Source organism: Ranitomeya imitator, chromosome 5, assembly GCF_032444005.1.
Source record: "Ranitomeya imitator isolate aRanImi1 chromosome 5, aRanImi1.pri, whole genome shotgun sequence".
NCBI lineage: Eukaryota > Metazoa > Chordata > Amphibia > Anura > Dendrobatidae > Ranitomeya > Ranitomeya imitator.
The window spans coordinates 102,250,926-102,270,476 of record NC_091286.1 but is presented as its reverse complement, the minus strand read 5'-3'; the positions used below and the strand labels follow the sequence as shown (position 1 = coordinate 102,270,476).

The window sequence follows — 19,551 nt, the reverse complement described above, 5'->3', positions numbered from 1 at the left end:
AAAAAAAAAAAAAAAAAAATCAGACTATAAAAACGACGTGTTATAGCCAAAACCCCACAGAACACACATGTGCAAAAACTGAGCCGTAATGTGTCCATTCCCATCATTAGGACTTGCTGGTCCTCCCTAACTCGTATTCCAATGTGAATAACGTCTGATGGGTTTTTTCCCCATAGATATTCCAACTAGACAATCTTCACCATGGAGTGAGAACTCGACGTTAAATGGATTGTTTAGTTTTATATAATGGATTTGTGTAACAGAGCTATGACTGCAGAGTGTCAACCTTGGCTATAAAGCAAGTATACCGCTAGAAAGAAGCGTATATGGATAGCAGATATAATGCAACAATCTACACATGGAGGAATGGTCAGCCTCCAATTTATGTGGCTGCTCCAATGGAGCAGGCACACTGCTCCTTAATTGGTCAGAAAATATTGTATAAGGGTATATCACACCACAAGTAAGCACAAAAGGCAATATTTTTGATTGTTTTAATTTTCTACCCTAATATCCTAAAAGTTATTACACCGCAAAGTGAAGTATAGCACCTTGTCGGGTAATGTACCTTTGTCAGGCTGTGAATAGGATTGTGCGGTATGTCTTTCTTGGATGAAAAAAATGCAGAATGTCCATTTGTACCAGTATATGATGGGATGGACTCACTGGGCTGTATGAGGACCCAGAGAGAGTGGAAATGACTACTGTCCATAGGCGATAGGACGCAGTGGTACAACGTGCAGTGGATCTAGAGGAAAGCGTTGTGACTGTTCCATCGCCTCGTTTACTGGTACAAATGGACAGTCTGCTGGGTTTTTTTTTCCATCTAAGACATTCTGCACATCTCCTAGTCATAGCCTGACCAAATACATTACTTTGCACATTGCTATACTTCACTTTGCGGTGTAATTATTTTTGGATATTCGGGTATAAAATAAATTCCGTTTTTTGGTGGGCTGCTATTCCCTTATACAATAATTCAACAATCTGTTGGCTTCTGCATCCAAAAGAGAAAAAATGCTAGACATAACTTCCTATTAAACAATTTATACAAAAGATCTGACCTAATCTTTGATTACACATACTGCATTTATGCAGTGTTCATATGTTGCAAGTGCGGTGTTTTTGTAGCCATCATTGTGCTAGAACTGCAACAAAATACTTTTTTTTTGCTTTTCTTGCATAAAACGAGACAAGCCAATTTCCGCTTGCTAATGAACATTGATCGGCGCTCATTTACACAAAGTGATAAAGTATCTATCACCCGAGCCACATACAGAATGTTTTTGGCAGCATTTACATGGGGTGATCTGCTGCATATGATGATTATTTTTTTTTTATGCTGGCATAGGAAAACCACTTGATCAGGCAATTGGATTGTTTCTGTCACTAAATCATTTCTGGCATCTTTACACAGGGAGATATTCGTCTGATTGTAAAGAGAATCTGTCCCCAGGTTTTTGCTACTCCATTTGAGAGCAGCATGATGTATGGGCAGAGATGCTGATTCCATCCTTGTTTTCACTGCTGCAGATCCAGCGATTCTCTGTATCAGGGGTCCCCAACTCCAGGCCTCGAGGGCCGCCAACAGTGCAGGTTTTCAGGATTTCTTTAGTATTACATCGGTGGTAATGTGATCATCTGCACAGGTGATGATTCCAACCCCTGTGCAATACTAAGGAAACCCTGAAAACCTGCACTGTTGGCGGCCCTCGAGGCCTGGAGTTGGGGACCACTGCTCTGTATAAACCAGTCCACATCACTAATTGGCAGCTTTGTTTGCTCATGGAAAGTGTTCAGAAAAAGCTGCCAATCAGCGGTGGTGGAGTTATGCAGAGGACTACTTGGTTGTATATTTACTAATCATCTAGTGATAATCTGCTGCTAATAAAACAATTATCTTAATCAAAACTACACTAAGTAGCCCAGTAAGTGACATCACTGGAATCAGGTTCTCTGCCCCAACATTAAGCTTCTCTCTAAGCAGGTGGCAAAAATCTGGTGACAGATTCCTTTTAATAGGCATTATGGTGCCTCCACTCAATGCAGCAAGTTGTGTGGGCAAAACGCCACACTTGTGAAACAAATCGACTGCAGATGTGGCAAAGCTTGTGCTGCTGGGTGTGAACTTGCCCTTACTAGACACATTTATAACATGAAAAGGAGTAACCCTAATATAGTGTGGAGTCCATGCTGCTGCGTTACTAGGAGAACCTGGACATTGTCCTGTGTCAAAGAAAAAAAAAGTGCTCAGTTAGGAGGGATCTGTCTTGCATCTCTAGTAGAAAATTCCTATAATAGAAAAATCAGTGCCCAACATAGGAGGCTACATCCTGTTCAGGTATACATGTTGGCTGATAACAGCTAGCACTAGCTTAGGTCCTCTCCTATGGTTGTACATAGGCACACCATATTGAAGCCTGTGGGTGTTGGAGGATAATCTGTGGTACGGCGGGCTCCCTCACAGACCTGCACGAACATGAGGCTCAGAATTGGCAGCTTGCAATATTCCGCAGTCACATTTTTTGCTTGTACAATCCCTGCCTGCTAGGCCCAATGGCACCATTTCTGATATTCTGAATTACATCTTCATTAAAGGCAAGAAGTCATTTGATGTTCTTAACCGAGTAAGGAATTTATTGAATAGTTGGGTATGTCACCAGCGTATATAGAACCATGTCTGTAAATATACTGTTCTTGGCCAGCTGTATACATTTCATAAAATATGTACAGTTTTATATGTAAAATGTGTGTATATTTATACCGCAGATACCAAAAATAAGCCTGGACTTAAATGTAATGACATTAAAGACCTGACAAGCATTCGGATAACAAGAATGTTAATAAAAATTGCAAATCAATTAAGTAATTTTTTTTCTTATGCTTTTTACCCCCAGGTATAAGGGACAATCTGCAGGTAAACAGCAGTTAAATTCTTTATAGCCGTCTTACTGGAGCAGTGGCTGCAGGAAGAACATGAAGTCTTGTTCTCCCTGCAGCTGCTGCTTGTCATCGGGGGCAGTGCACTGTACAATGAGCGCACTGTAATCAGTCCCTGGCACATTGTCAGCCTCCTCTGTCCACACAAACCAAAAACATTATATAAATGGATTAATTCAAAGTACAAATCCATATTTACATGTTACTATAAACATAAGAGAAATCCACGAGGTCCATAAATCCAGTATAGAGGAGCTCATGACAATATGTGCTCCAGGACGCCTTGCCGGATGAGCTGTTCACATTTCCATCTTGGCAAGAAATGCTGCAAAATAAAAAAGGGAAGTAAAACAATGAGGAAGCTCATGTTCAATAATCATCTGCACTTTTTTGTCCTGAGAGAATGTAAAGTGAATCTGTCACAAGGATTTTGCCATCTAATCTGAATCCGAAAGAAGCATATGTAGGGACAGAGACCCTAATTCCAGTGATGTCCTTTACTGTGCTGCTTGCTACAGTTTTGTGTCATGATCCCAATGGCAGGGGATCGCAAAAATGACAAGCACAGATACAAACAAGCTCTAGGGCGATGGAACCTGAGCTGACCGCGACCCTAAACCTAACACACAAATAAAAGTAGCCGGGGAACGTGCCTACGATGATCCTAGACGTCTCGCTCCAGCCGAAGATCTAACTTCCCCTATCAGAAGAAACACAGACCTCTCTTGCCTCCAGAGAAATACCCCACAGCAAATAGCAGCCCCCCACATATAATGACGGTGAAATGAGAGGAAAGCACATACGTAGTATGAAAACAGTTTCAGCAAAATGAGGCCCGCTAAAGCTAGATAGCAGAGGATACAAAAGTGAACTGCGCGGTCAGCGAAAAACCCTTCAAAAAACCATCCTGAAATTACTTGAACTCATGTGCCAACTCATGGTACATGAAAAGCAATTTCAGCCCACTAGAGCAACCAGCAGCAGAGAATCACATATCTGCAGGCTGGACTAAAAACCAAATTAAGCAAAACACAAAACAGGAAAATCCAAACTTAGCTTGTCCAGAAGGTTCTAGGAGCAGGGAGCAGAGGTAACAAGACACACTGGATACATTGATAACCGGCGAGGAAATGCCAGCAAAGCCAGGTTAAATAGGAAACTCCCATATGCTGATGGAACAGGTGGAACCCAGAAACCCAGGAAAGACAAGTCACCCAGTACCATCAGTAACCACCAGAGGGAGCCCAAAAACAGAACTCACAACAGTTTTGATAAAATCTGGAAGATTAATAACCCTGCTGCCAGGTATTCCTTTATATTAATGCACCCTATAACCGTGCTACCACCACTGATTGGCAGCTTTCTGCCCTTGTATAGTGTACACAAAGCTGCCAATCAGTGGTGTGGGCAGAATTATACAGAGCTCAGCACTCAGACATTGGAAGTGCTTTTTGGAAGTGCATTGAACAGCAAGGTGGATTGCTGCTGAGGGGGAAAAAAAATATTCTTTACATCTTCAGCTTAGCGAGTGTTAACGAGCCGAGTGTGGCCTGAGTGTAAGTGTGAGCAGCGGTAAGTGTGACTTGTGATTCAGTGACTTTGGATTCAGGGAGTTTTCCAAGGGAAGAATTACTGAATTGCTGTCTGTATTTTATTAATACTTTGTATTTATTTTTATTTAACGTTTGTGTGGTGCAATCCCAAGTTAGGACATGTGCCCCACTATTGTTAATGCCATCCAGTGCACATCTTGCCACATGTATGCAATCCTTGAGCAGCTGGCCGAGGGTGCATACTGCTGTGTGAGATGTGAGCACGTTGAGCATTTGGAAGCCCAGATTCTAAATCTAAATGTGCAGCTGACAACACTGAGATCCATAGACAATATGGAGAGGAGTCTTCTGCTCACTGAGATAGATGAGGTGGGGGATGGTAGGATGGAGCTGCAGGATGGTGAAGTAGCAAGCTGGGTGACAGTTAGAAGGCCGGGTAGAGGGAAGAGTGCCAGGGAGGCTAGTCCTGACCTGGAACACCCCAATAAGTTTGCTAAGTTGGCAGATGAGGGGGTGCCAGTACAGGGGTAGCACTGCTGCAGCCAGACATGTCCTCGGAAAGCCGGAGGAGTGACTGCTCCAGTAAGGAGGGAAATAGGAGAGCAGGGCAGGCCAGACAGGTGCTGGTAGTGGGGGAATCAATTATTAGGGGAACAGATAGGGCAATCTGTCACAAAGACAGGGATCGTCGAACGGTGTGCTGCCTACCTGGCGCTCGAGTCAGACACATCGCTGATCGGGTGGACAGATTATTGGGAGGGGCTGGTGAGGACCCAGCGGTCATGGTGCACATTGGCACAAATGACAAAGTTAGAGGTAGGTGGAAGGTCCTTAAAAACGATTTCAGGGAATTAGGGAATGTGCACATGTTGCGGATCCGCAGCATTTTTTGAGGTGCAGAAACGCTGCAGATCCGCAATTGACTTAAAGTACAATGTAAATCTATGAGAAAAAAAAATGCTGTGCACACTTTGCGGAAAATCTGCTGCGGTTTAAAAGAAGTAGCATGTCACTTTTTTTTGTGAATCTGCAACGTTTTTGTACCCATTCCATTATAGAAAACTGCAGGGGTAAAAAACGCAGCAAATCCGCAAGAAAACCGCAGCAAAAAACGCTGTGGAACCGCACAAAAAAACCGTGACAAATCCGCAGGTGCGTTTTCTGCCAGGAGAGGCAGAATCCGCACCAGAAATTCCTAAGCCTAATCCGCAACGTGTGCACATAGACTTAGGCTGCAAGCTGAAAGCAAGGACCTCCAACGTGATATTTTCCGAAATACTGCCTGTACCACATGCCACGCCAGAGAAGCAACGGGAGATTAGGGAGGTTAATAAGTGGCTCAAGAATTGGTGTAGGAAGGAGGGGTTTGGGTTCCTGCAGAACTGGGCCGACTTCTCAGTTGGCTACAGGCTCTACGCTAGGGATGGGCAGCATCTCAATGAGGAGGGTGCAGCTGTGCTGGGGGAGAAAATGGCTAGAAGGTTGGAGGAGTGTTAACTAGGGAAAGGGGGGGGGGGGGGAGGGTATTCATTTTATAAGAGGGGAAGATAGAGACCTCGATTAGGGTTGGGATTAGGGTTATGGCTAGAGTCAGGATTAGGGTTAGAGGTGTGTTGGCGTTAGAATTGAGGGGTTTCCAAACGCAACATGGCGCCACCATTGATTCCAGTCAATCTTGCATTCAAAAGTCAAATGGTGCTCCCTCACTTCCGAGCCCCGACGTGTGCCCAAACAGTGGTTTACCCCCACATATGGGGTACCAGCATACTCAGGAGAAATTGGATCCCAATAATTGTTGCCCAGTTTGTCCTGCTACCCTTGTGAAAATAAAAAATTGCTTGCTAAAACAATTTTTGAGGAAAGAAAAATGATTTTTTATTTTCACGGCTCTGCGTTGTAAACTTCTGTGAAGCACTTGGGGGTTCAAAGTGCTCACCACATATCTAGATAAGTTCCTTGGGGGGTCTAGTTTCCAAAGAGGGGTCACTTGTCGGGGGTTTCTACTGTTTAGGCACATCAGGGGCTCTGCAAACACAACGTGACGCCCGCAGACCATTCCATCAAAGTCTGCATTTCAAAAGTCACTACTTCCCTTCCGAGCCCCGACATGTGCCCAAACAGTGGTTCCCCCCCCCACATATGGGGTATCCGTGTACTCAGGATAAACTGGACAATAACCTTTCGGGTCCAATTTCTCCTGTTACTCTTGTGAAAATAAAAAATTGTGGGCTAAAAAATAATTGAGGAAAGAAATTATTTTTTATTTTCACGGCTCTGCGTTATAAACTTTTGTGAAGCACTTGAGGGTTTAAAGTGGTCACCACACATCTAGATTAGTTCCTTGGGAGGTCTAGTATCCAAAATGGGGTCACATGTGGGGAAGCTCCAATGTTTAGGCACACAGGGGCTCTCCAAACGCGACATGGTGTCGGCTAACGATTGGAGCTAATTTATCATTCAAAAAGTCAAATGGCGCTCCTTCCCTTCTAAGCCCTACCGTGTGCCCAAACAGTGGTTTACCCCCACATATGAGGTATCGGCGTACTCAGGAGAAATTGCCCAACACATTTTAGGATCCATTTTATCCTGTTGCCCATGTGGAAAGGAACAATTTGAGGCTAAAAGAAATTGTGAAAAAAAAGTACTTTTTCATTTTTACGGATCAATTTGTGAAGCACCTGGGGGTTCAAAGTGCTCACTATGCATCTAGATAAGTTCCTTGTGGGGTCTAGTTTCCAAAATGAGGTCACATGTGGGGAAGCTCCAATGTTTAGGCACACAGGGGCTCTCCAAACGCGACATGGTGTCCGCTAATGATTGGAGCTAATTTTTCATTCAAAAGTCAAATGGCGCGCCTTCCCTTCCGAGCCCTGTCGTGCGCCCCAAACAGTGGTTTGTGACCACATATGAGGTATCGATGTACTCAGCACAAATTGTACAATAACTTTTGGTGTCCAGTTTCTCTTTTCACCCTTGGGAAAATAAAAAAAATTGTTGCTAAAAGATCATTTTTGTGACTAAAAAGTTAAATGTTCATTTTTTCCTTCCATGTTGCTTCTGCTGCTCTGAAGCACCTGAAGGGTTAATAAACGTCTTGAATGTGGTTTTGAGCACCTTGAGGGGTGCAGTTTTTAGAATGGTGTCACTTTTGGGTATTTTCAGCCATATAGACCCCTCAAACTGACTTCAAATGTGAGGTGGCCCCTAAAAAAAATGGTTTTGTAAATTTTGCTGTAAAAATGAGAAATCGCTGGTCAAATTTTAACCCTTATAACTTCCTAGCAAAAAAGAATTTTGGTTCCAAAATTGTGCTGATGTAAAGTATACATGTGGGAAATGTTATTTATTAACTATTGTGTCACATAACTCTCTCGTTTAACAGAAAAATTCAAAATTTGAAAATTACAAAATTTTAGCCAAATTTCCATTTTTTTCACAAATAAACACAAAAATTATCAACCTAAATTTACCACTAACATGAAGCCCACGTTCCTGAGTTATTACCTCAAGGGACACTGGTCAGAATTACAAAAAACGGCCAGGTCTTTAAGGTCAAAATAGGCTGGGTCATGAAGGGGTTAAGTGCAGTCATTAATAGACCATTATTTTTAATCTTTAAAGACTCCATGATAACAGGGTCTGTACCACAGGACTGGTGTATAGCAAATGTGGTGCAAATATTCAAAAAGGGGACAAAAACTGAACTCGGTAATTATAGGCCAGTAAGCTTAAAGGGAGGGTGCCGTGATTTTAGTTTTTGTATTAATAATTATTGATTATATAATCAATTATTTTTAATACAAAAGTAAATGTACTACTTTCATACTTTTTTATTTATTCATTTTTACTTTTGCCACTGGAGGCCGCCATTTTCATTAGTGTGGGTGTAAGTGTCTGGGCACGACACTTGCACACCTCACTTACGGCAGCCATGGGCATGGGAGCCAACGGTCAGACCCGACCGCATCTTTCATTGAGGCTGCTTCTCCTGCCTCTCAGCTGTGACTTGGGCACGCCCACTGGGCTGCTACATCACAGCTGTGAGAGGAGATCACGGCCATTTTGTTGTTTATTTTCCTCTGTCATCGCACACACAGCTCAGTGTGTGCGATGGCAGGAGCTGCCAGGGAGAAGCTGCTGCTGGGAAGCGAGGGTCGGGGTGAGTATCTGCAGCCAGGAGCTGTGATTGCAGCCTGTACTTAGTATTACAGCACAGGCAGCAATCACTGCGCACTGCCGACCTGTTCAGAGCAGGGAGATTGTCACACTTCTCTGCCCTGAACATGATTCAGCACTTCCTGGGAGAGGACTGAAGGCAAGTACAGGGTTTTTATTTTCTTATGCATCTACCACTGCTACCAGCCCCTATATACCACTGCTACCAGCCCCTATATACCACCTACCACTGCTACCAGCCCCTATATACCGCCTACCACTGCTACCAGCCCCTATATACCACCGCTACCAGCCCCTATATACCACCTACCACCGCTACCAGCCCTTAAATACCACCTACCACCGCTACCAGCCCTTAAATACCACCTACCACCGCTACCAGCCCCTATATACCACCGCTACCAGCCCTTAAATACCACCGCTACCAGCCCCTATATACCACCTACCACCGCTACCTGCCCCTATATACCACCTACCACCGCTACCTGCCTCTGTATACCACCGCTACCTGCCTGCCTCTATATACCACCTACCACTGCTGCCTGCCTCTATATACCATCTACCACTGCTACCTCTATCCTGTGTAGCTAATCTAGTCTTGTGTAGCTAATCCTGTCCTGTGTACAGTATCACACAAGATAGGATTAGATACACGACTCAGCACAGTATCACACAGGACAGGATTAGATACACGGCTCAGCAGTCAGTATCCAATCCTCTCATATGCACTCCTCTCCCCCCTGCGTGTCTTTCCCCATTGTGGTTTATTATTTTTGTTGTGGGAGATGAGGGAGTCGAGGATTATGCGTTCGGTATGGTTTAAAAAAGATTAATAAAGGACTTTATTCTGGCCGAGTCTATATTTACAATACATGAGAGATCTATGTGGCGGCAATATGGGTGATCTATATGGCGGTATTATGTGAGAAGCATATGGTGGTATGTGAGAACACTGGCGGCATTATGTGTGATCTATGTGGTGGTATGTGTGGTATTATGTGAGAACTGTAACAGTATTATGTGTGATCTATATGGCGGATTATCTTCAGAAAGGGGACCCATTCTATGGTGGTTCTGGCTGATCACCTGCACACGGGTCTGGGGTCATAGAGGGGGCAACAGGACCTACATTAGGTGCAGTCAGGGGAGGGCTGGTGAGGCAGCTGAAGAGAGGGGTCTCATTTTTATTGTTACTATATGGCTACATTTCCCCCCTGCTTCCCAGTGTAACCCTGTACTGCGCCTGTCGCCTCGCTTTCACACATCGCCAGGACAGGATCTGAGGAGGGGAATGGGGTCTTTGATGGCCTGGTCTGATCCAGACATTGCATGCAATCAGCAGAAATGTTTCCTGGATTTCTGTGGAGCAGACGGTCCATCCATGTGTATAAAAGACAGCGCCCTATATACAATCCCTGGCTGCTCCGCGTACCAAACAGGGGGCCCCTATAGACCAGCACACTGCTCTCCTGAAATACTCTGTGCTGCTGTCACCCTGCTCCCTCCACCACATATCTCACAGAATCCTTGCTGCCTGCCATCCTTGGTGACTGTCTACTTGTCAGTATAAGGCTGCTTTCACACTAGCGTCGGTAGGGGCCCGTCGCAGTGTGTCGTACCGACGCATGCTGTGAAAGAAATGTCCGACGTGGGCAGCGGGAGGCAGCGGAAGCAGTCTTACGACGCTTCCGCTGCCCCTGCCCCATTGTAAGGTCTGGGGAGGATGGGGCGGAGTTACGGCCGCGCATGGGCGGTCGAAAATGGCGGACTCGACGCACAAACAAATGTTACATGTAACTTTTTTTGTGGCGGTGGTCCACCAAAACATGACGCAACCGTCGCACGACAGTTGTGACGTGTGGCAATACGTCGCAATGCGACGGTAATGTTAGTCTATGGGGAAAAAACGCATCCTGCAGACAACTTTGCAGGATGTGTTTTTTCTCCTGAACGACGCATTGCAACGTACAGCCAACAACGCTAGTGTGAAAGTAGCCTAAGGCTGCCGTCCACTATTTACTGAGGTAAAATACTGACCACATACTGATAGTGTGACGGCAGCCATACTCTGCAGTCACTAACAAAATGGCTGCTCACTGGGTTCCTGAATATCATCCTCTCTAATCCCTTAGCAAACACCCAGAAGGGGAGGAGAGGAGACATCACACACGTCAGCAGACTCCGCCCATAATTACTGCAGTGCTGTAATGTGAGCTAGTTGTACACTAGGTTTTTCTGAAATTTCAGCAGCTGCTCCCCCTTGTGTTTAAAAGTGGAAATTCCAAAACTTCAAATTATTTTTCATATTTTACTAAATTATAAACGAATGATAATATTTTTTAAGAAAATGTAATCATTAATTCTTTACATTTTTACAATTTCCGAAATTTTTATTTTTTTGATGGCACCTTCCCTTTAACCTCTACTGTGGGTAAAATCCTGGAGGGCATTCTAAGGGATGCTATGCTGGAGTATCTGAAGAGGAATAACCTCATGACCCAGTATCCGCACGGGTTTACTGGGGACCGTTCATCTGCAATATAACCAGCCAAGGGTATTAATTAACTAAGCAAAAAGTGCATTGTGCATATGAATATAACTAAAGAAATAATAACTAAAAAATGTATATCATCATATCTCCATCATGAAATGACTGCAATCAACAAAAAAACCATAGTGTGCAAATATTATGCTATATATATATATATATATATATCTATCCATCCAAGTGCAACATATGCAAATGTGCCAAAAAACCAGCAAAAACAGATGAAAATGTGAGGGTGAAAAAACTCACAAAAAACAAATAATGTGTAATATGAGAAAAAGAAAAAATGCAAGAAAGAATAAAAACGTAATGATGTGAGGTGTGGGAGAAAAGTAATATAATATTTAATGGGAGGTATGAAGCATAAAAATATATAAGGTGGTGGGATATGCCAGGATGAAAAAAGGACAACGCTGCAGAGCTATATGCGGTGTCAAACAAAGGGCTGTGTGCCGTGCTGGTCAGAAGACTATGTGCCAAAGGAAGATCAGGCTCAAATGGCAGGATAATTAGAGATCAATACTAGTACCTGTATACGTCCGTCCCCCCAAGATACAGCGCACCCCGACGCGCGTTTTGGACACTAATCCTTCGTCAGGGGGTGATGTATCATTGGAACCGGAGCGGCTTAAATACCTGATATTAGACGCCGATTAGAGGAAGCGGGAGCGTAGGCGGCGCATGCGCCGTCAGGAGGACCCGGAAGTAGACAGCGCCCGCGTCATCACCAGAGAACAGAATACTGTCATGGCAACACTGACGCGAGGTGTACAACAATACATGACAGTATTCTGTTCTCTGGTGATGACGCGGGCGCTGTCTACTTCCGGGTCCTCCTGACGGCGCATGATTTTTAAGGGCGACTGGTCCTTTAAAGGGCACCGATCTCCCCACACCATCAACAGAAGAGCACATGGAGTATCGCCTCCATGTATCCTCTACAGCATCCAGACCTAACGCCTGACAACCTGCCCTGTCCACATGGGGACCTGAACTCTGTGGATGTACAGAGGCACCCTTTTTGGCATCCGAGCACCCCCCCCCCCCCCTTGCATCACCACTATTTAGCAGATGGTGCAAAGAAGGCGAACGATCCCTCTCCACTTCCCTGTTAAGAGGATGGTGGATCGAGGGTCCCTAATTTTCTACTCTGCACGACGATGGCAAGAGACGGCTTTTTCCTGACCTGCTCGATGCAGCCCTGCATTCTGCCACTTGGCAGATTAACCGGGTAGAATCTCTTGTAGTATACCTACCAGTATCACTGCCCGCTGTATCATCAATTAAAAATACCACGGACTGTCAGATAGCAGATCTGGTTCGTTCCTGCTTGTGGCTTCGGGTTCAGTGCTCTACCCTTCCTTAGTAGCCGCATGGGTTGCTTGAGCAATGGTCTCCTGGTCGGAGACCTTTACTTTGATTCACACCGGTAACCTTTTCTCGAAGACAGAACAGCAGGCCAATCAAATCTTCTGAGTGGGAGACTAACAAGGAATCGTATGTTTCCTACAGACCCAATCAGCAGTGGAAGGGTTGTCCAGGACAGTCTAGATCTAAGGGCTCTTGGTTCCAAAAAGGGGGAATGAAAAGTAAGACCGATCCTGGACCTCAAACTTCTGACAACCTTTGACAAGGTCCTCCTTCTTCGGATGGAGTTCCTCCGCTTAGCCATTACTTTAACAGATAAAGGTGGAGTTTCTGGCATCCATTGACATTCGGAATTCTTACCCCCACATTCCTATTATTCCCTCTTCAAAAATTCCTTCGCTTTTCCATTTGCGAACAGCATTTTCAAGTTACGACCTTGCCCTTTGGCCTGGCTACCGCACCCAGAGTGTTCGCAAGGGTCATGGCGGTTGTCATTTTCCTCTTGCACCCTAGAAGCGTGGTCGTCCTGCCCTATTAGTTCGACTGTCTAGCCGCCCTTCCAGGACTACGCCGAGTCGTCTATATCAGGGGTCCCCAACTCCAGTCCTCAAGGCCCACCAACATGTCATGTTTTCAGGATTTCCTTAGTCTTGCCCAGGTAATAATTGCATCACCTGTGCAATGCAAAGGAAATCCTGAAAACATGACCTGTTGTTGGGCCTTGAGGACTGGAGTTGGGGACCACTGGTCTATATCACTTGCGATACCCTCTCACCTGGGCTGGCAGCTAAACTTAGACAAGTTCTCTTCATTTCCAGCCCAGCAGATCCTTTTTGAGGATGATCCTGCACATTTCCAGAAGGATGGTAATTCTCCCTCGAGACAAGGTCGTGGCCTTTCAACAGGGAGCTCTCGCGCACTTGATCACCCATCCCCTCGTTTCATTTGATTTGCTAGGAGGGTACTGAGGAAGCGAGACCGCGAAGTCTTCTGGGTAACTTCGCAATGCATCTCTGGGAACAGAAGATGGCGGCAGCCGCGCGCCTCGGCGGACTACGAAAGGTGAGAATAGCAGGTTTTGTTTTTTTTATTATTTTTAACATTACATCTTTTTACTATTGATGCTGCATAGGCAGCATCAATAGTAAAATGTTGGGGACACACAGGGTTAATAGCATTAACCCTGTGTGAGCGGTGACTGGAAGGGAGTATGCGGGCGCCGGGCACTGACTGCAGGGGAGTATGGAGGGACTAATCGGACTGTGCCAGTCGCTGATTGTCACGGCTGCCGCGACCAGGCAGCTGGTGAGACCAATCAGCGACGCAGGATTTCCGTTACAGACAGACGGATGGAAGTACCCCTTGGACAATTCTATATATAGATTCTTTTCTAGTATGTGATTTTTTTTTTTTTTTAATATAGTCCTTTTATGGGACATTCACTTTCATGTGCCTGATCGCTGTTGTAAGCCATTTGAATGGTTTAGAACTGTCAGATTTGCACTGACACAAGCCCCAAGGCTATGTGCTGCACACGTAGGAAAATAGGTGCAGAATTTTCTGCACAAAATCCGCATCTCCTGTTGCCACGGTTTTTAATGCAGATTTTGTGGGGTTTTTATGTGGAATTGATGCGGATTTTCTGCTGTTTTTGCCACTGCGGAATCTTAACATGGAGGGGTGCAGAAAGGCTGCAGATCCGCACAAAAGTAGTGACATGCACTTCTTTGAAATCCGCACAGCTTCCCACCACCCCCCCCCCCCCCCATTGAATAACATTCTACTGTACATCAGTGCGGATCTGCAGCGTTTCTGCGTGGAAAAATCCGCCGCGGATCCGCATCGTGTGCACATAGCCTTAGACCACGCTCTGAGCATTCCCTGGTTGAGTCACCATGGCAACGATCAGGAAATGCTGCAATCAGTGAGAGCCAGGTGTTAGATATAATTACCTGAACACCCGGCGGCAATCACGCTCGCACAGGAACTGTATACGCAAATTCGCCACAACGTACCTGGTATGTCCAAGGTCAGGAAGGAGTTAAAGTGTAACCAAAATTTGAATTTTTACTTTATAAATCAATGAAACATATCAATATAAGCCTATATCTTATCAGAAAAATCTGATTTTTCCTCCTGATCGATTGATCTTTAACTCGCAATTTAGGATTAAAATCTGGATTTAGTGAAGGAGAAGCTAGAGACAGACAGACAGACATTGTGCAGCGCGTTCTCCTGACGACAGATCTCCAGAAAGATGCAACCACTGCCACCTCCGATCTCAGTAATGATCTATCAGTGCAGGAAAAGACACAAAAAAAAAAAAGCGGATTTCTCTTTTGTCGTGAGGTATTCACTGATTATTCGTCAAATGGTGAATATGGTTCATGAATTTGCCACAAAGGCAAAAAAGGCTTCTTTCCTGTCATTAACCCCTTTTCTGACCTTAGACATATAGGTACGTCTAACGTCACCTCCCCGGTTGCTACGGCCATGAGTCTGCAGCTTTTCTGGCACATGTCAGCTGATTTCATTAGCCGACATGTGCCCCTAACAGCAGCGGGTCATCATCCACCCTTGGCTGTTAGCATGTCAAATGTCGCTGATGATCTGACAGCAGCGTTTAACATGATAGCGCCGAAAGCGTGTCACAAGCCTCGTCCAACAGCACTTGTGTCACATGACCGCAGGTCACCGATGGGTTGGCATGACAACCCGGCGTCTGCAGGAGATCCCTGTGGTTGTCATTGCCAGATTGCAAATGATCATTTTAGCTACACTTGCCCTGCTGTGTGTAGCACAGGCGATCGGATGATCGCTGCTTCTAGTTTCCCATGGAGACTATTGAAGTTAAAAAAAAAAAAAAAAAAGTTTACATATTAAAAAAAAGTAAAAGTTTAAATCACTCCCCATTCAAAATAAGACAATTGGTAACAAATCGCCAGAATTACTTTTTTGGGTCATTGCAGCATTGCATTAAAATGCAATAACGGGTGATCAAAAAAACCTTACATACACCAAAATGGTGTTAATAAAAACGCCAGCTCAGCATGCAACAAATAAGCCCTCACTCAGCCCCACATCACAAAAAAGAGGCGCTACGGGTCTCGGAAAATGGCGACTTTTTTTTTTTTAATGGAGAAACTTTGGATTTTATTTTCACCACTTAAATAAAACAACCTATAGTTGTTTGGCATCTACGAACTCGTAATGACCTGGAGAATCATAATGGCAGGTCAGTTTTAGCATTTAGTGAACATGGTAAAAGAAAAAAATAAATTGTGGAATTGCACTTTTTTTGCAATTTCACTGCATTTTATTTTTTTCCCTGTTTTCCAGTACATTGTATGGAAAAAACCAATGGTGTTGTTCAAAAGTACAACCTGTCCCACAAAACACAAGCCCTCACATGGCCATATTGGAGAAATAAAAAAAAAAAAGGTTATAGTTCAGGGAAGAAGGGGAGCAAAAAGCAGAAACTCAACAGAAAAATAATCAATGTGGTTGAGCATTTTGTGACTTTAAGGGCAATGTCGCATCTTTTTCAAAATATCGTGAAAGATCCAACTTTTGAAAGCCATGCATAGGGCTACACTATGGGGGAAGCAGCTAATGAATCAGGCAAAAACCTCTAGAATCACTAAACTCCCCCCCACAAAGTAGATAAAAAACAAAAGAAAACAACAAGCGAGCACATAAAATAGCCTTACATGGAATCTGTCAGCAGGTTTTTGCTGTGCAATTTGAGGACTTTGAGGACAAGGCTGTGTGCTGTTTACTCACAATGAAGGTTTTATCACCAGGTGACTATTTGCTGGGACTAGGTTGCATTTATCTGCTGAAGACACAAAAGAGAATAGTAAAACCAAAAACACTCAGTTTGAAAAAATGTTGCAGTAATCCGCAAGTGCTAGTAAAAGATGTAAAAAACAGGGTATTTGGTTGATACGTTTTTTGCAAAAAATGTATACTAAGCTGCTCTACCAATCTTCACGGTATACCCTTATCAGAGCAGTCCTAACTAATGTATGCAATCCCTATCTGATGTATTTAAAAACCTGATCATCTGTATATAACCTGTGTGAACAGGGTTCAGAGAGGAAAAATCCATGTGTGCATACAGGGTAGAACAGCTTTTGTGCAGATAGCCCAAGAGGAGTGGTGGAACTCCCCAGTCTTGTAGACACAAGAGAATAACGTATCAACCAAATACCCTGTTTTTTACATCTTTTACTAGCACTTGCGGATTACTGCAACATTTTTTCAAACTGAGTGTTTTTGGTTTTACTATTCTCTTTTGTGTCTTCAGGTTTCTTGGTGGTGTGTGAACATGATCATACAGACTTGTTCACTGTGCAAGTAGCCCATGTGTTCCTGCATTTATCTGCTGGCCTGACTGCCACCTCTTGTGGTAAGCAGTTCATTGTCAATAGACTTCGTACACAGAATGCTCTGGTGTGGGTGAGGATAGCTTTCTGAGCTCTGCTACATCTGAGAACTGTGTCACAATTGCTGCACCCAGTAAACTAAGTGATACATTGATGGATTCAGTTTTTTTTTCTATATTATCCTGCTATCAGATGAGGTACCAATAACCTACTGACAGATTCCCTTTAAAAAAAACAAAAAACGGCACAAATAGAATAAAGAATTGGCTGTAAATAAAAGAAAAAGGTGCAAATCATACAAAGCTAGGCAAAAAAACAGGAGGAAAGGCAATGATGAATTGGGGCCAAAGTGTCTTATTTCTATATGTACTTTGGAAGGGCGAGTTACCATAGGGGGTGCTCGCTCTCCTGCAAGGTATTCTCCTCCTCTCAGCATGTGTGCGCTGTAGTGGTGTTATGGAGGACACACACGGACTCTCCGCACTGTGCCATTAGCAGCGGCTCTTCCAGCATAGCTTTACCCAGTGCTAGGCTGCAGTGCCATGCTGGCTCTATGGGTTTCCAGACCTGGCTAGCTGCACTAGCGCTGGGTACAAGGAGGAGCATCTCCTGGGCAATCAGCGTGCAGAGAGGTCATCTGGCATGGAGTATCTTGCATGGCAGCAAACACTCCACACTCCACCACTGCCAGTGCATAGTAATGAGGTACAGAAAAAATACACAAGTAGACTAAGCCGTGGTTTAGAGGCCACTTAGATGAAGGCTTTTTACAGAAGTGTAGCCATGTTGCTTAATGAAGAGATTGCCAAAGTTATATCTTTCAATGCTGGATAAAATCATCAAACAAACTGAAAAGTTACGTTTTCCATACGCTTTAAAATGTATTTACTAGGAATTGGCAAAAGGTGTGTGTGTGTCCCAGAGAGGGAACGGACCAACCGGGCATATAGGACATATCCTACAGATATGCCAGCTGTGCCCCTAATCTCTTCCCACTATAGACCTAGCTGCATTATTCAGCCAGTCTCTGCTGCTTACAAAGCTGGTGGAGCCGAGTGACGCCCGCCACGGTTAACCACTTAAATGCTGCTGTCATTCAGACAGCGGACTTTAACGTACATGCTTTTCCACAGGCAACCGGTACCCCGCTATGTGATCACTGTGTTGATGGGTTACTACTGTAGCCAGTTTATCTGCTGAAGACCCCTGTGCCTGTTATTATGAAGCTCCCATGAAGACTTATTTTTTACCACCTACTGCAATATTATGGTGTTGCAGAAAATACCAGAAGTCTTAAAAATATAGCAGTAAAGAAACAAAAACATAATAAACATATATAGTATCACTGTGTCCGTAAGTGGCCAATCTCTCAAAATCTATAGTTAATCCATTTGATTGGTAAACACCATAAAAAAAGCTTATATGCACTGCTAAAAAAATGCGATTAATAATCAAAATATCAGATCTACCACAAAATGGTATCAATAAAAATGTCAGCTCAGGACGCAAAACACAAGTCCCAGCTCTATTGATGCAAAAATTACAGCACTGCCATCTCGAAAAAAATATATAATAATAATAATAATAATAATAATAATAATTTTTATTTATATAGCGCCAACATATTCCGCAGCGCTTTACAAATTATAGAGGGGACTTGCACAGACAATAGACATTACAGCATAACAGGAATACAGTTCAAAACAGATACCAGGAGGAGTGAGGGCCCTGCTCGCAAGCTTACAGACTATGAGGAAAAGGGGAGACACGAGAGGTGGATGGTAACAATTGATTTGTTGTTCGGACCAGCTATAGTGTAAGGCTCGGGTGTTCATGTAAAGCTGCATGAACCAGTTAACTGCCTAAGTATGTAACAGTACAGACACAGAGGGCTATATTTTCTGAGTAATTTTTACTTAATGATAGATGTAAAAACAAAACCAAAAAAAACTATTAACGTTATGGCTTTTGGGAGAAGAGAATGCAGGAACAAAAGTGGAATGGAAGAAAAAAAAAGTTGCCATTTTGGGAAGGGGTTAAAGCCTGTAGAGCCGGCCTGTAGATGTGGACGTAGTCTGACAGGCTGCCATGCAGGTTTTAGAACGACATTCTAGAGTGAAGCCCTCCAGGCCAAAGCGACACTGTTATACCAGGCACAGGGCCTGATGGGCCGTGCGTGACTCGGGGACTCAGGTGTTGGATCTGGGGCGTACACCCATCCCATATGGAGCATATAATAACGGCATTTATAGTTGTCTATGGATACACACCACTGATTAACAGAAAAGGTTACTTCATTCACAGCGAGAGGACTTACTTGGCTGTTTTTCTTCAGAAGGATAGTGGTGCCATCATCGATCTCAAATTCACCATAATCTCTTAAACAGCGCACCTGCAACATGAAGAAGCAGCAGCCCTTACATCGCTTGTAACACAGAGCTCATATAGGATCATTCATGTTAGGAGATGCGGATGCGGTGCTCTGCAAAATAAGAAATATCCAGCGAGTATATTCAGATGATTGCGGTTTTATTTTCAATGCGCTTCAAAGTATCTATAACTTCATCAGGAAAAAACA

General features: G+C 44.0%; 1 protein-coding gene across 1 annotated transcript in view; it reads right to left on the bottom strand.

The window, feature by feature from the left end:
* Positions 1-2,609: 2,609 nt before the first annotated feature.
* The window catches only part of GINS1 (GINS complex subunit 1), a 34,441-nt gene continuing 17,499 nt past the window's right edge, over positions 2,610-19,551 (bottom strand). The window contains exons 6-7 of the mRNA XM_069768986.1: positions 19,291-19,365; positions 2,610-3,265 (exon numbers count right to left, since the gene is read on the bottom strand). Of these exons, the coding sequence (XP_069625087.1) occupies positions 3,197-3,265; positions 19,291-19,365 (144 nt within the window). The 3' untranslated portion in view covers positions 2,610-3,196. The remainder of the gene's footprint in view (positions 3,266-19,290; positions 19,366-19,551) is intronic.